The sequence below is a fragment of the Dreissena polymorpha genome, chromosome 3 (assembly GCF_020536995.1).
Source record: "Dreissena polymorpha isolate Duluth1 chromosome 3, UMN_Dpol_1.0, whole genome shotgun sequence".
Lineage (NCBI taxonomy): Eukaryota > Metazoa > Mollusca > Bivalvia > Myida > Dreissenidae > Dreissena > Dreissena polymorpha.
The window spans coordinates 73,081,851-73,100,275 of record NC_068357.1 but is presented as its reverse complement, the minus strand read 5'-3'; the positions used below and the strand labels follow the sequence as shown (position 1 = coordinate 73,100,275).

Sequence of the window (18,425 nt, the reverse complement as noted above, 5' to 3'; positions counted from 1 at the left end):
GCGAGAACGCGATAGAACTATGACGACAATGCGACAGTGCGACAATACGATGGCGACAGTGCGATAGTACGATGGCGACAATGCGATAGTCATGGCGTACTGACGCCATCGTATCATCACATTCTCGACATCGTACTATGGCATTCTCGCCATCGTATTGACAGTGTCATCGTATTGTCACATTGTCGCCACCGTACTATCGCGTTCTCGCATTGTCGTCATCGTACTATCGCACTGTCGCCATCGTAGTGTCGCACTGTCGTCATCGTATTGTCGTACTTTCGTCATCGTATTATCGCACTATCGCATTGTCGCCATCGTACTATCGCACTGTCGCCATCGTATTGTCGCACTGTCGTCATCGCACTGTCGCATTGTCGTACTATGGCATTCTCGCATCCTCGTCATGGTACTATCGAAAGTTCGCCTTCGTATTGTCGCACTGTCGTTATCGTATTGTCGCATTGTCGCCATCGTACTATCGCGTTCTCGCATTCTTTCCCTCTGGATTTATATGAGTAACCACGATGGCATAACGGTATTCCGTAGAATTGCCCTTTTTAGTGCTATGTAGCCGTTTTCATAAATCTATATCATTCGAACGCTTTGAAAGTTAAGTAATGTAAACACGTGAAGTTTTGTGTTTATTTTGTTTTGATTTTTTAGCCCATAATAAAAGAATCCTACGATGAGTGATGGAAAAGGTAGCTCAGAAATCCCCCATGAGCTGCGAGGAAAGTTGTCAGCATTTGATTCTGCGCTGACAGATGTAGAAAACAAGTTTGAACCACTGCTGAAAGTTTCACAAGTTGAACTGAATACACAGGTTATAACCAGTAATAGTCTTTATATATTTAACCTCAGTTTTAAGCTATATTGATACACTTGACTCATGCATTTTGATGTATAAGTTTGTATAATCACTGAAAATGCTTATAGGTACAGATGAGTCTGGTAATCTTCTGTGTCCTGTAATATTACACTCTGGTAATTTTTAAGACTACAGTTCGTTGCCCTGTTCCGACGTTTCACCGGTTCCGATGGAGTCCGAATGTTTTTCCGATAAATAGCGGCGGCCACAAATCGAAAGTGGTTTAGTTTTATTCGCACACGTGCCATTGTTGAACAAGCAGTACATGATCGATGAAATCTTTATCCTAGGTAACAAAATCCCAACATACTTTATGGCAGGTTTACTTGTTTTTACTTGGTGGAGAATCGGGAAAATGGCGTTTTGAATAATGAGTTTCATGTCAAATTTTTCTTAGGCATGGCAGGTAAAATTTTATAGTGCAGAAGTTATTGCACAGGTACAGACAACATATGTTAAAAATATGATGTTAATCAATATATGTTCTCTGAATGAAATTATAACAAAAATAAATGGATAACTTTTGACCAGTTCCGGTGGATTTGACGTTTAATTGAGTGATGGGTGTCCTTAGGGGCAATTAGCAAATTCCTGCAATTTTACAATTTATGATCAATTTACAACTCTTGTTTTGTTGTATTGTCAGTTGCTCAGACTCCAGTAATATTTCAGTAACCTATCTATGTTCGTCTGTCTGTCTGTCCATATTTTGATATGAAAGAGATTATTAAAATATTTCCAACACATGGCGGTATATATGTTGATATAGACTCCTAGTATGGCCCAAACACATGCATGCCATACGTCCCGGATTGTCCGGGACAGTCCCGGAAATGAAGAACTTGTCCCGCTGTCCCGGAAATCTGTCAAATGTCCCGGAATTTACAAAATCCATAAATACATGTACCTTATCTTAAGCTTAACTGCACCTCGAATCTGTGTATATCTGCAGCGTCTCCATGACAATGCCTACCCGAATAGGCAGAATTACGCTACGTGTCAAAATCGATCAATTAACAGGGGTCCTGTTATTATATCGATTGTCTCACGTTCGCGGTCAAACCGAAAAGGCGGCATTGTTTAATGTGGTTGTAAATTGACTTTAATCTACTACGTCATTATTTCCCGCTGCGTAAGGGCAAAGGATAGTTGACCTTTCGACAGCGAGAGTGAAGCCACGCCCCCCGATTTCAAGGGAGGTCACTCCGCCGAAGTCCGTCATAAAACTGGCTACGCGAATCGGTACGTTGGAAGATATTCACAAAGATTTCGGTCCAAATTACATGAAATGTTTCTATTGCTATCATGTTTTATTTAAAATGTGTTAAATGTAATGTATCAAATAGGTGTTTAGCTCCCCTCAAAGATATAGTACCAGAAAGGCCGTTTACCAAAAAGGCTTCCCAAAAAGTCCGCATCAGTGAACCAAAAACGCCTCATGGTATACCAGAAAGGCCATACAATATTTTTATTATCATTGAATAGTTATGCTGAATATAATTATCATATCTATGAAATAGTCATAACTTTTTTATAAGTCTACTTAAAAGTCGTTAATCTATAGTCAAAGTCGGCCAATTATCGCAAATTATCACATACAGTATGCATTGTCGTTTGTCACAATACTTTTCATTGAGTAATAGATGTTTCAGTTTTTTAATTAAAAGCCGTTAATTTTGCAACCGATGGCAATATTGCAAATGTGGCAAAGGTAAGTAAATTTATTATATAAGAAGACAAAGAACGTTATATTGAAATCCGATATAACACATATCTATAATGCGTTTGGTCAAAATGACCCATGAGCATTGTTATAATCGTGTAACATATTCAATGTCGTCAAAAAAGTAACATACACAATATATTATTAATTTCCTCTTAAACTATTTTTTGCAATGTTTAAAATATAAGAAGTTGAAAGAATTTTCATGTACAAAAAAAAACTCGCTAATCAGACTGACTATCAAAGTGTCAAGGGTCATTCACAGTTTGCGGCATCTGTTTTGATAACGGATTAGTAGAAAGCCCACATATGGTGTTAAATGACATTTATTGGCAACTATTGATAATTACATGCGCATTTTAAAATAGTTTCTTAACTTTTAACGATATACAACTAGCTACATTAAATTCGGAAGATTTAAACCGAAAGAAATAAAAATGCTCTATTTTATGTGATATTATTAAAAATTATAACTGATTGTCTTTATTATTACGCATTTCATTAGCATTAATAATCTAGTTAGCAAAGTTTAGAATATTTTTTTATTAGCCGACTGCATTAGAATGTCAAATTTATTTAACGTTAGCCACCTTTGAAAATATGGTTTTAAATGTTCCTTTCTAATTTCTCTATATAGAGGAAAAACAAGTAAAAAGTGATACTCGTTTTCTATAGCGTGTCCGGTGCAAAACTTACATATTCTATTTTCGCGTAGTATCTTATTATGACGACCTTAGAACAAACGTCGAGGTGTTTTGCTTTCGGGCGATAGCTTAATATGTTGAGATTAAGCTGTTCGTTGAGACGACTATGAAGTAAATACTGGTAGTACTTACCTGAAATAAAGCTGTATCTGTTCCCGGATCCCTCAGGCCAGGAACGTAGACACAAAACACATAGGATGAACACCGATACAAAAGTAGACGTCCGTCCAGATGTAAAGCTACAGTATGACTGCCGATTATCTGCATTCGTTTCCGGTCAATCGATTAGTCTCTGTCGTACCGTTCCGGTTACACACCAGTAAATTTACCACACTCCTCCCCATTTTATCCAACGGGAAAGAGCCATAGAGTCCTTTTTCAGTCTTGGTAACTTGTTACTGCATCAAAAATTTGGCCTACACTAAAGTTCCGGGCCCTGGTGATACTTTATTTTGTATTCAATTCTGCAATGCTCCATTAATTGTCCACTAACACAGACTAGAGGAGTAAATTGTGCCCAGTATATAGTTTTTCTTTAAACTTATAATTAACAACGGAGTTTTTCCAAACTTTCACTTCCATTCATTGTCTATACACTTCAGTTGCGATCCTTTCTGTTAAAATTAGTGTCCTAAACATTAAAACTCCATATTCAAAATTCAATAATTGGCCACACGAATGTCATATTACATTATGCTATTTATAGCCCAAACAGTTGAGTGGAATTCCTCAAGGTCAGCTGGCACACTACCCTGACCTCGCTATCCCGATATGACGCAATAACGTTGGCCACGTCCCCTAAAAAGGATGGAGTGCACATCTGAGCCCCAGCTGGTTGAAAGTATGGCGAGTCAGTTTCGATCAACAGCCTGTTCGCCGGGACCCTCAGGATTGCCTGTTTCTGCGCCTCCGTGAAAAGCCGGGCTTGTCCTGAGTACTGAAGAAACAATTAGGGAATGCCTTACACCAGCTGACCACTACCTCTTGCGCGCTGGTGAAACAATGCAGCACCACTTTCTGCGTCCGAGCAACATTGGGCTTTAATAATTCAAGACATAGAGCACTCCGGACTGCCGATCCTCCCCATCCCGGATATGAAGGATGATTGGTTGACAAGGGGATGACAACTCTAGTATCCTTGTCAGAACTTCCTCCTGTAGCCCCCAAGTATCTGCTGGTTCATTTCGGGGTCACAATAGATCAGGACACCTCCTACCACATCCACTTCAACTTGGGGTCTGATCCCTACATCTGCATCCAGAATGGTCCGGATATCTGAGTAATACGGCATAACCAATTTCACTAGAGACCGGTCCAGGTGAAAATGAGAATCGAAGGCCGAAATCCTGGTCGTTACTGGTCGCCCTGACGCCTGGGATGTGTTCCCCCAAGCCAACGAAAGGTTTGCCTGTCCGGATACTGCCAGATACTCCCTAACAGACATGTTCCGTACATTAGAAACAGCATGAACCGTTCCACTTCCTGCAGGTTCCGTCACTGCCACAACCGGGGGTGTCGGGGTACTTGGATGCTCCACGTCAGGGCTTTGAACATGTAACCCAGCCACAGCCGGGACGGTACTAGAGGTACGCTGATTGTCCAGGTTGAAGAAGTAAACTTGTCGATCCCTTGGAATGTGTTTCAGTAGACCGACAAGGACACGCCAATGGGCAAGAAGAGCCTGCGAGTTCAGACGTTGAATGTCGAAGTCCACTTCCGGCCATCCTGATTGACGGGCGAACTCGGACAACCACTGTCTATCTACTTCAGATAGAGACACCTCCGCGTTGATTCCTAAGTCATGCTTATGGGCAAAGTCCAGCAGGGTACCAAGCCGAACAGTAGACCCGAGAAAGTACTCAGTCGTCCAGCTGGCCATGGTACATGACTACCTATAGGAGGCTTCTCAACTTCCAGCTTTCGCCGGACGCCATTCTTCCTAATGACCCCATGCTATTTCTCCTCCTCTTCCCTTCATTTTTGGTTTTGAACCCATATTGTGAGTACAAATAGGGATAACAACGTATGAAGGAATTTTTGTCCTCCAATTGCTTCGGATGTAACTGGAGAACATGAACACAATTATGTCTGATAAACCCTGTTGAAAAGTCATGTCGTAACCAGCGGTCTCCGGTCACTTTCAGCTTGCATTAAACCTCAAGCTTGGAGGAAGATGACATTCTCAGCAGCCACACAGGGTAGTTTTAAGAATCTTGATTTCTAACACCTGAAGCAAGACAAATGCATGCTTAAACAGACAAATGGTGGGATTGATACCTCCAGCCTTTCACCGGAGTAACTATCCTGAACATATATAAATGTACGTTAAGTCGTTATATAAAAATTATGTAGCCTCCAGATAAATCCGGAGTGCTAAACGTACGAACATCACTAGTGTCTTTTCTGTGATAATGCTTATTTAAGATCTTATTGCCAGATTCATATTGTTTTTAATCAAATAATATTTAAACAACACTCAGCCCGTTTGCCGAATGAAGTTGTACATCAATAATCTCGTGTTTATACAATTTACAGACAGACATGTATCTGTGTACATTTCCAAAAGAATTAGTGTCTTTTCTCAGCCTTTCAGAATAGTACTGGTACTAGTTAAACACGGAACCAAAGTGCCTTAAGAACCATATGTGGTTTTGAAGTATGTTTTACAAAATTGTTCTGAAACATGATCAAAACTGTAAAATTCAATACATCCAACTATTTTATTGTGTCGAGTTGGACATTTTTATTCTTGAATTGGGAAAATTTGCATCCTAATTGTATTGCCCAAGATGAATTTCTGGAGTACCCAGTACCCATTAAAATGAGAAAACACACCACAGCATAATAAGAAACTAATCAGAATATCTTAGCAAACATCAGCAATTAAAACACATGTGCATATAACTTGCATGTGGCTTATTAGAAATCAATCAAGCAATGAAGAAAGCATGTTTTAACTGACATTAATTAGTGCATATTCAGTAGTCAGATCAGTTTCTAATGTAACAATGGCTTTGTTATAATATTCCATAAAAGATCAAGGAGCATTAAAGGCTATAAAACTCTGAATTCTTAACATACTTCTTCAACTACAGATTTTACATTACATGTATATTATAATTAAAACCACTTTTCGTGTTACATTGTGCAATAATGGAGAGCATATATAATCCACTAAACATCAACATTAATATATTATCAAGTCAAATGGTACCAGTACTTCCTTGAAAATATGTGAAATAATTTCAAGACTGAGTAATCTATAAGAAATCCATTATTACTGAAATGGTTAAAAGGTGTACACAAAGTATGAACAATTGCTATATAATTCAGCATGTGCCAAAGTTGTACAAAGTATAATGAAGATTAATAATAAACAATTTGTTGTATAAAGCCAATCATAATTTCTGTAACTTATAATAATTCTTAAGAGTTCTCCTAATCACATTTAATATTAACAAGATATTTCGAAATAGTATAAAAGCATTTACTCCAAATATTCCTTTTATCAACAGATTAAACATTATGATTTTGATACAGTAGTCATAGTTAAGACAATACTTCACACAAATCAACTAAAGGAAGAATACATGGTATTTTAAAACATGTTATTTTACAAGTGCATATCATAAACTTAAATGTACTGTCTAACAGAATTATCTACTAGCTAATTGACACACTTTTTATATTCTCCAGCAACAGAGCCGGATTCAGACATGCTAAAACCTATAACCACTATAAAACTAAATTTTCAAGCACACGAGCGAATTACGTCTTACAACAATTCGGACACTTATACTTCTTTATTCTCACACCTTCTTCCTCACTCACATTCACACATCTCCCATGAAACCACTCATCACACCAATCGCACTCGATCATAAAACCGTCATCTGGCTGTCTACACACACAATAGGTTACATCACTGTCAACAGCTAAGTGTCCAGTCGGTCGGTCAATTTCCTGACTTGGGAGATAAGTTACCTGACAGATTTTCAAACGATCACGCTTCCTTGTTTTGACCACATTCTTATGCAAGAAAATAACTAAATAAAATAATATTAAGATACAACACAGTTTATTTTCCGTTTCTTGTTCTATGTGTGTGACATTTAAGTGACATGTATTTAATGTTTTTGATATCCGTCACATTGTTGACTGATTGCGATCATTTAACAATGCAGAGCGTGAAAGACGGCTAAAGTGTGAATTCTGTAAGTATGCATATATAGATAAGAAGATAATTATTAGCCGTGTCACCATCCCCGGTCCGTTCTATTTAACCAATAGTTTGTATTATTTCACTTTCTAGTGTGCGATATCCAGCATATTGACCGGATCACCCATGGATAGTTGGTATTATTTCGCTTTCTAGTGTGAATTATCCAGCATATTGACCGGATCACCCATGGACAGTTTGTATTATTTCGTTTTCTAGTGTGAAGTATCCAGCATATTGACCGGATTAACCATGGATAGTTTGTATTATTTCGCCTTCTAGTGTGAAATATCCAGCATATAGACCGGATCACCCACCTTGTTTATAACCTCCTTCGTATTGACTATACCCGGATCCCATATTTCCCTAGTCTTGTCATGTCCTTTATTCCATGTTTTTGTTAAGAGGATCACATCATCTACGTCCTCCAAATCAAGATCCAGGTGATACTGGTTACACTCACCCACAATGGTTTCCCTGGCCAAAACATCATGATTGCCATTCTTTGCACCTGCCCTATAATTAACCATCTTTGTCCTGAACTCCATGCTACTTTGCTCCGGCTCTTGCTCTTTGAGAAAGAGGTCTGCTCTGGGAGTGTTCAGTGTGATGATGAGTTTGTCCAGCTGCACTTGCCCCCCTACCGGAGCCTTCTGTAACTCAGTGGCCGGACTGGCTGACTCACTGACCCTCGCTTGGTCTCCACTAGCAGCCTTTATCTGAGCCTTGTATCCACTGACAACCTCCTGATGGTCTGCTACATGTTCTTCAGCCTTCTCCTGCGCACTGGTCTGAGGCTGAGTCTGCATCTCAGCTTCATCTTTCTCATGGTACGCAGCCAACTGGGCAAGACTAGCATCTGACATGTGACCAGCTTCACTAACCGGTCTCTCGTATTCCTCTTTCTGTCTATCGGCCTCAACCTGCATCTGATGGACCAACATATCCAACTCACTTCTCTCCAGAATTGTGTGGTTGTGTTGTTCATTCATCTTTCTGAAATTTTCCTCACTTTGTGCCAGTCTCGTTTGCAGTTGGTTATTTTCTCGTACCCCATTCTGGAATTCATTGCCCTGCTTCTGCAGGTTCTCCTTCTCCACTTTCATTTTGTTCTCCGTCAGTCTCGACTTCCTCTTAGCAATGGCCTCCGACTTCTCTGCTTTCAAACGCTTGAAGATTGCACGAGCTTTCGCCAACTGATTTACTCGGGCTTTCTCCAACTGATTTGTTGAAGCTTTCTCCAACCGTTTAATGCATTTCTTCAGCTGCATGTTTTCGTGACCAAGTGATTGTGCCTCTGACCTTGACCTTAAGATTTCTCCATCTTTTCTCTCCATCTCCTCATGCACTTGCTGCTTCATCTCTGCAATAGCTATCTGTCTGTCTTTCTTCAACTGTTCTATCATCTCCTGTGCCTGTTGTACCTGCTGCTGTAATTTACTCTCGATGGAACTCTGCAGTTTTTGAAACTGGGCTTGCAGCTCCCTTAATTCTTGGTCAACGCGTGCTTTATCAGTGAGCATAGCCGCCTGCTGTTCTTTGCTCTCTTTCAAGAGTTCTATTATCCCTACTTTGTCTTCTATTTCCTGGTTGACTTTCACCACCAGGTCTCTCTTTGCCTGCTGTTCCATGGCTATCTGATTTTTCAGCTCCGAGATACGTCGGGAAGCGCGGTCTTGACACTGAATCATCGTCGACTTTAACTTATCTCGTTCTTGTACCACGTCTTTGTATACGCCAATCAGGTCCCTCTTGGAGACGTTTTTCAGGTCCATCTCAACTTCATCCATCTCTGAGTGTAGATCAGATGAAAGGCTGTCCTGCATATGACTGAAGCTAATGTTGGCGCGGAATGAGCCCTTGTTTGTCGCAGAGCTGATGGTTGAAGTGCGGGAACCAGAGGCCCGAGACGCGACATCACCTTCCCCTGTCTGATTGTTGGGTGAACAAACAGGTATATCAATCTGCTGCTTCACAGGTACACTGGCCGGGCTGCCTTCTAAAGACTGTTCAGCCGTAACATAGCCGGACGAATAAAAACTACTGAACTTGTTACTGTCTTCAGGGACTGCTTTTGTTCTCGGCGTGCTCTCTGCGATTGGGAGGTCACCCTCTTTAATCTCAGCTGTTTCGGGGATTTCCTGGCAACCAAAACGCCTCTCCAATTTCTCCATGATTGCGTTGTAGGTAATATTTGGTGTCTTATCAGTAATAAGTGTATGGTAATCCCTCGCCGTGTCAGTGAGACACAAGCACAAATAATCCTTCTTCTCCCTTTCACTCCAATCATTCACCACCACATAGCGGTTAAACTTGCTTTTAAACGACTTCCAACTACCCTTTCCACTATACACAAGTGTCTTTGGTTGTTGGGTCAACCTTTGTCGTCTGTCATCATGTCGGTGGGCTCGACCAGCATTTTTCTCTCGTTCGGGAACGATGACGCCCTTAATTGCCGGTTGAACATTGGGTTGTACATTTGTACCTGCCGGTTGAACATCTGTACCTGCCGGTGCGAATCCATGGTTTGTTACACCAGCTTGTATTCCGATCCCTTGGTGCCCCTCCATATTAGTGAAAGGCTGTAACTGTCCTTGGGCCGGGTACCACTGCGGATAAGGGTACCACCTGTATGGGGACCCATTTTGTGGCGGTCCTTCCTGCCATGGTGGGAACTGCAATGGTTGTCCAGTGTATGGCTGTTGGATTTGTGGGTACGGACCAGTTGGTTGCACAGATGGGTACTGGTAAGGATATGGTTGTTGTGATTGTGAAATTGGTCGTGTCTGTACTTGAGTTGGTTGTGGGTACAGACCAGTTTGTTGCACAGATGGGTATTGGTAAGGAAATGGTTGTTGTGATAGTGAAATTGGTCGTGTCTGTACTTGAGTTGGTTGCGCTGACGGGTACTGATGAGGAAATGGTGTTTGTGTTTGTACATTTTGTTGCAATGGTTTCATTTCCTCAAAATAAGCTGAACCTAAATCAATAGTTCTCTCAGCCATGGTCCGTCAATGTCAATTTACTGTCCAAGTTTAGTAAAGTATTTCAAATGAAGTACACCACACACACACATTTGCAATTTAAATGCAATGATATGTAAAACTAATACAAACAAGTATTTATCTAACTATTCCTGGCTCACAAAAACTTTAATTTCAATATTTATCACACTCACACCCCACCATACAATCAATAAATACTCTTTCTCCACCCAATCAAAAATGGGAGCAAATGAGCATAATAAAACAATTAAAGGCCATCACAAATCAAATAATATACACTAGAAAATGTAGCACCCAGTATTTGGTACCGGGTAATTGTTCTTTAGTGATTGTGATTAATGATAGTGTCAAGTATAAATATTGTTCAATAGTGTGTGGTTATCTAAATGACTCAAGTGTAATAATATTAAATTGTTGAAAGGAATAGGTTTCAATCACGCACAATACTAAATAGTAAATCTATTTCTCAACCTAATAAAAATGAACACACAAAAATGGAATCAAATAGACATAAATGTTATAAAGCAAATGGCCATAAACACCAAAAATTTATGTATCCAAAATATAACACCCAGTATTTAATGCCGGGAATTATAGCCGTAGATAACTCTCAGTATTGATAGAGACCTAGTACGAATAGTATTTAATGGTATGCAATTGTGTTAATGACTCCAGGATAATAGGCAACTATTAAAGTAAATCGTTTGGGTTTATACCTATAACCTCCACTCAACCAGACACTGCCGTTAAAGTATGATGCAGGTTATGCGCAATCCCCAGCGTTGCCGGAGAACCGATAGTCTCTCTGCTCACTGCAACTGCTTGACCGCAATGCACGTCTCCTCTGTACCCTCAAGGCCAGATACCTCCGGGTGCAAGAACTCGTGCACTGGCTAGGTTAGAACACAACTAATGTAGAAATAAAGACATTAAATTATTATTCTCCAAAAACAATTCATGGCAAAGTTTTTAATCACACTGATAGCACTGGCTTGAAAATAAACTGAAATACTTTCAGTGTATTTGGATTTCTATACTTGATTATTTATTAATTGCTTTAGAGCAAATACGGTATTGCTACAGGTGCGCTCTTTAGGAAGTAGAAAAGCTTTACGGTAAACCAAAATATACTTGTAATATATCCAGTCGTTCAGAAAATTTACAGTTTCAACTATGCTTACACCAGTAATGATACTAATATGTGATGAAGCAATTAAGCAAGTTGACAATCATTGTAATATTCTTACAATGAAATGAAAATGACACTATTTCCTAAGTATTTAATTTTTTTTTTCAAAAAATAAAATAAACAATACAGGTTGAAATATACTGCAATTGCTATTGCACTCTAATGTCAACTAGCGCAACTAATTACAATTATTAGTTACACTTAATATCAGTGGACAATAGATGCAATTGCAAGAATTCCAATCACCGGAAAGTAAACAATGGAACGATTTCCGTTTCCGGTTAGCTCATGGCAACAACCAATGAAAAATGGGGTATCCCGAGCTATTTATAGATGGTTGTTAAATCCGGGAAATTTAAAAACTCCCAGTGAAATATCAAGAATTCTAATGAAAATACATCTCAAAAGAATAAATCTTCAAATTTTCAGATAACTAAAGATGGGTTTTACAAATGCATGAAAGTACACGTACTTTCACTGTTTAATCCTGAGTTTAGTCCAGAAAATATTCTGAAAACATGCAACTATTCCAGAATAATGAACTAAAAGTTTAATTCACAAAATTAATAGAATAAATGAACAAATGTACAATGCAATCGTCAATAATGACTGACGACATGTGCAAACACAAGATGGCGAAAAAAAATTTCCGCGAAAGCCTCAATCGCAAAAAATATCACAAATATCAAAATATTGTTGCACTTTCATAAAATGCAAAATAATATGTCACTTTTGTGCAGATTCTGCACAATCTTGACAACAAAATGAGTCATACTACAGCAGAAAATCAAACCACAATGGCGGGTATGTTCCCGCAAAGGTTCAATTTTTGGAACTGCGAAGTTGCAAAAATTATTGCTCGCAGCGCCAGTGAAGTAAATACTGGTAGTACTTACCTGAAATAAAGCTGTATCTGTTCCCGGATCCCTCAGGCCAGGAACGTAGACACAAAACACATAGGATGAACACCGATACAAAAGTAGACGTCCGTCCAGATGTAAAGCTACAGTATGACTGCCGATTATCTGCATTCGTTTCCGGTCAATCGATTAGTCTCTGTCGTACCGTTCCGGTTACACACCAGTAAATTTACCACAACTACAAAGACGAATCCAACGTTTGCATTTTTTAAGATTAGTACCCGGTTAATGGAACGGAAAAAACGTAGTTCCATCTTTTAACCGTTCTGTAAAAATTGTGTCTGAATAACAAGTGCCATAACAGCACCTTTTAACCATTTTCTTTGTTTAAAACACAGCATTACGTATAAGCTTATGTGACGAACAACGGCGAGTTTGACGGACAAAATGGCGGATAGAAACGGGTCTAATCTATGCAGTAATCTGATTGGTTAATAAGCCTGTCAATCAATCGGCTGTCGAAAGGTCAGTAGTGCGTTCAGTTACAGCGAACGTTCGCTATAGTTCGCGAACGGTCGCGAACGTTCGCTACTGAACGCTCGGTTCGCCGCGAACGTTCTCGAACCGAAGCGAACCCTCTTGGGAGGTAGTTCGCTATAGTTCGCTAGCGAAACCAAGATGGCGGACAAATAAATATGTTGTATTTGTTCAGTGTAACTTCGATATTGTTTCCTTTTTTTGTAGTACAAAAATGAATTGAACAATAAACAAAGTGTATATGAGGTTTTGGGGATTCCGATAATGACGTCGCGTTTGCGCATCCTCAAATTTTGGCCGTCAACACTGCGGCCATTCTGCTTTTGTTTGCGTTTGATGATCCGCATCGTGATAAGATTTCAATCATATTCGCGACCCTTTTTAAGAACAACAAAATACTCAGAAATTGAAATTCTTTCAGATTAAATAGAATCCAATGAATGAACACAAATAAGGACGAAAACAAACAACAAATTGATTGATTTTATGTAATCAACATAAAGAAACTATTTGAACCTATATGTCCGTAAAAACTTACCTTGTTGCAGATTAACTAAATCCTCTTGATGCATGTAAATGTTTTTATTTAATTGTTCACACCAATTTGGACACTCCTTATTTCAGCATGTTTAACCACCCATTGTTTAATTGCCCCTTCATCACAAACCGATTATCTCGATATGATCGGATACTGTCCAGACAATTACTAAGAAAACAGGGTGTCATAAACCCAGGGACCTATATTTGTATGACTCAGTATGGGGTCATTAACCACATGTGTCTGGTCATTAAACACAATTTATGATACCTCCGTGTCATCTCTTGGCATATTAAGCCAAACACTTAACAGTTGCTTTAATAAAACATTTGAACATATTTAAAAAAATAGGCGTACATTTGTCCGAAATGGATTAACAAGAACTATTAAGTATGTATATTAACCAGTTTAAACATAACACTTAAGTGTTTTATAATTAAATACATTTAAAATATTGTAGAAATTTACTGCTACACAATTATCGTATTTAACGGGCACCTGCAAATGTAAACTCCGATGTAATAACGTGTAAAGATCGTGCGTTTTTGCAGTGTTCGAAACATCATCGTGAAAACAAGCAATCGCGTTTGATCATAATACGGATATAAAATACTTGGGTAAAACAAATGTATAGATTATGGTATAATAAAATGCCAGATTTGTATCCCTCATTATCACTACAAAAGAGTTTTCAATATAGATGTGCATTCAAAGACAGTTCAATTCGCAAAATATGCAGGTGTTTTTTTCCATTTGAATGCTAAAATTTATAAATATTTTCATTAAATGTAAACGAAACGAAAATTCATTCAATGTAAAAGAAAATTACAACTACATTTGAAGATTGTAATGTATTGCGCTATTTTAGGGCTTTGTTTTATAACTGATTCAATGCACCTCTTACACTAAATTTCGATCGCTAATGAAAAATAACACTATCGCATCCACACCACTTATAATTATAATCAAATTATTATAGGTTTTATTATTTTTTAAATATCTGTTAAGTACTTTCTGTGTTATTAGCGATTTCCGCCATCAACATCGCAATCAATTTTCTGGGAGCCGCCATCTTGAAACGTTCGCGCCGAACTTATCGTTCAATAAGACCGAATCGCAAACAAACCATCATTGGCGAACGTTCGCTGTAACTGAACGCACTACAGTTGTTCACACATCTTAAGTCCAATATCGCTGAGTAAAAAATTAAAAGCAGTTTATGTTCGCACGTTTAACCGACAAAGAAGTTGAGTAAAAAAGAAAGCATATAAAAACGTCATCCTCACACGGTTTATTATTGTCTTGTTCTAAACCCCCAGTAAACATAACGTTAAAAAAACTATTGTGAATTGATTTGAGTTGACGATCTAACGGTACTGTATTGTTGTATTTTTTTATTATATAAATGTTATAAATGAATAAAGGCGTATCAACAACTACGCGTTACACACACCGGTCTTAATAACAATAACGCAGTGACGTCACCATCTATGTTTAGAACGCTTACACTGAAAACACGTGGCTTGTATCTAGTAACGGAAGTAGAAATGTTTAATTTGACGTTAATAGATCAAGTGTATTTCGGATAGGCTTTCGAACTTTTGCTATTAACGATGCGAAACAAAAAAAACGTACCAAAAATGCATATGTCTTTAAATATCGCTACATTTTATACATGTCCCGGAAAATCGGCAAAAGTCCCGGACAATTTAACTCAATGTCCCGGAATTGGTCTCAAAAATTATGGCATGTATGCCCAAACAATAAATATTAACTGTAAGCAGGCATTAACATCCGATATCACCATGCTTGTTTTAATCATTTTCTGTCTCTTTTATTAAATTTATTCTTTTTTTTTCAACAGGAACATGGGAAAATTTAGGCTTTCTAGCAGTGGGTCAGACTGCAGGAGTCCATGTAAATGTAAATGCAGTTCCCGGAAGCTCTCTTTCTTTCTCTCTCTATCTATGGCATCAGAGATGATATTAAAGTCATTCTCTGCACAGGTGATGATGTAGTCACATGGAATGACCACACCCACACCTGTTGCTTCTGGGGCTTGCCAGGGTGCAAAGCTAGGGCAGGGCTCTCCAGTGGCTAAAGCGGTGATTTTACCCTCCAATTCAATGATTTTTCTGAATGCACCAGCTAGTCCTCTTGGCACATGGCCTATGGGCAATCCTGCAATGTCACACAATCTTAAGAAACGACTTTGGTCTGTTACATTCTGTCTCATTTCTGGAGGAAAGTCCTCAATAGGTGGAATCCACACTAATGCTGCATTTTCATCATGCAAATTTGTATATTCTAAGTCCACATTTAACTCGGTATGCATTGGAGGCCTTATTTTAAATTGGTGATAGCCTTTTATAACGCTGTCTTTAATTTTATAACTAAACATGGTGCCAGTTCCCCAATAGTTGTGCAAATATTATTTCTGCAGTATATTAAGACGTTTTGCATTCCCCTAATGTACCTCTTTTAGTGATTTTTACGGGTTAGTAAAAATAACGGTGAGCCGTCGGAACTGAAAAGAGGCACCGGAACAGGGCAACATAGTGCGATGTAAACATCAATAAATATGAGAAAAAATACTTTGAACTTCATGTAAATCTTTTGTGATAATTTAGGCAAGTAATTGGTGGACATATCCCAGCATAAACATTCTTTATCATTGAATGTTTTGATACAATTTGACCTGTCGATGTCAAAATCCCGTCGGAACAGGGCAACGAACTGTATGAATATGAAATGCCTCTTATTGACTAATATTAACAGACTTCGTATTTAGGATTAACCAATACAATTTTACAAAGCAAATAAACCTTTTTTTGCAAACCGTGTTACTAATGTAGATTAATTTGGAGATTTTATTTTGTACAATGAAGTATTAGCCTGGTTTTACTCCTAAATTAAATTACAATTTGATGACTAAAATTCTTAGATAGGTGAGCTATTCACAAGATATAGTAAATAAATATAGACATTTGGTATGTGTTACCACCTGCATAAAGTTAGGTATACTTCTTGTAATGAGTGCTTAAACAAAGTTCGACCTGTTCCTTAACTGTATATTGAAGCTTTTTCTCCAACAACCCAAAGAAATCAAAGATGACTTTTATTTCCATAAATTGCAAGTAATAACCTTGGGAAATCTCATTCAGAATATATGTTGAAATATATTTTTGAATTATGATGGGATGAAAAAAATTCTTACTTGCTTTTTGATAGAGTTGCAATGAAAGAAAATCTCAATAACCATCATAAAAAACCCAGAGTATGAAGGAAGTCTACATTGATGTAAAGCATGAATTTATAATAAAAGTATTATTCATATAGAAATAAACCAAATGCATAAGCTTTTTTTATTAAAAGAATTGGAGCCATACGTTAACAATATGAATTGATGGCATCATTTTCAATTGTGCGCAAGTTAAGTGGACAGTTAAATTGTTAACAAATGCCTAAGAAGGTTTTGTTTTAATTTGGAATCGGATATATCTTTCGTATATATATTAGATACAATTTTGTGTTTGTAAACGTCAAACATTTATTCAGCTCAGTTAAGCATAAAGTTTTATATTATTCCAATAAAATGTTTATCAGTCCATACAGGCCTGAAGTGTGCCAATATTATCGGACTGCATAGTATCTTAAGTAAAGCATTTATCAGTTACATTTATTATAAACAACTTGACTACTTTAAACACCTCTGAAATTCAAACAATTGACACATTCCTGACAGTTGTTGTTACCAACTTAATGAAACTAGACACATGGAATTCAAATGTTTGGCACAGCCTGACATTATTACTTACTACGTGTAATGTTGTATTCATTTTATTTAAAAAAGAGAGATTCTGTTTGTATTTGCAGCTTAATAGTCTAGATAAGGCAAAGTTGGATCTTGTGGCTGCCTACTCTATCAACTCTTTGTTTTGGAGTAAGTATATGTATGCATTTGCGCCAAGTTCTCAATTTTGATACTAAAGAATTAATCAAGTGCTTTTACTTTGTTATAAACATTTGTACGTACAGGAAGTCATTGTGAATTGCATTCAGTGATTTTTTCCTAAAAAATTACAGCCCCTTACAGGCTGTAAACCAATGAGAACCGAACACTTTTTCCCTAAACGCTGACCAAAATCTTCCGAAAAAGATGCCAAACTTCTATAATTAAATAATTGGTTTATGGGTTTTATTATACAGCAATGTAATTCAGTAGAACTGAACTTAAAATATAATTTTAATATTAATTAAAAAAATGAAGTTAACTTTACTATTAAAATGATTTTAATCATATTAATAATGTATATTTTTGTCCAATTTCATGGCTTATCACTCTATTTTTCTCAAAAGGCACAGGTTTTAAGATATTAAGCAAATAAAAAATCACTGGCGTTCAACAAAATCTGTTTGCACTGTTTTTCATCAAAGTATTGATCTTGTATATAATGTGAAAAGTCAGAGCTTCCAGCCACTGAATTTAGTAATAGTTTTAACTTTTCCTTTTACTACTCTTACACATCAAGCTCTTTGTTAACCTGTACAAGTTCACTATATGCAAGTGAATTTTCCAATCAGTAAAAATCATCAATCAATAGTTACTTTTATGAACAATAGATGAGTTTGTCAGAAGCACAATGCCCCCTATTGCACCGCTTTGAACCCATAAATTTGACCTTTGACCTTGAACAATAACCTTGACCTTGACCTTTAGCCACTCAAAATGTGCAGCTCCATGAGATACACATTCATGCCAAGTATCAAGTTGCTATG

The 18,425-nt window shown here is 37.7% G+C and overlaps 1 protein-coding gene across 1 annotated transcript; it reads right to left on the bottom strand.

Moving 5' to 3' along the window:
* Positions 1-4,439: 4,439 nt before the first annotated feature.
* LOC127872329 (uncharacterized) lies at positions 4,440-12,802 on the bottom strand. The gene is made up of 3 exons (XM_052415659.1): positions 12,608-12,802; positions 11,239-11,415; positions 4,440-5,525 (listed from the first exon to the last, which is right to left on the bottom strand). Exon 3 carries the CDS (start codon positions 5,175-5,177, stop codon positions 4,440-4,442), a length of 738 nt encoding a protein of 245 aa, XP_052271619.1. The 5' UTR covers positions 5,178-5,525; positions 11,239-11,415; positions 12,608-12,802.
* Positions 12,803-18,425: the final 5,623 nt, after the last annotated feature.

Bases quoted from the DNA above. Each gene is read 5' to 3' on its own strand.
- LOC127872329 (XM_052415659.1), bottom strand. From the start codon at position 5,177: ATGGCCAGCTGGACGACTGAGTACTTTCTCGGGTCTACTGTTCGGCTT.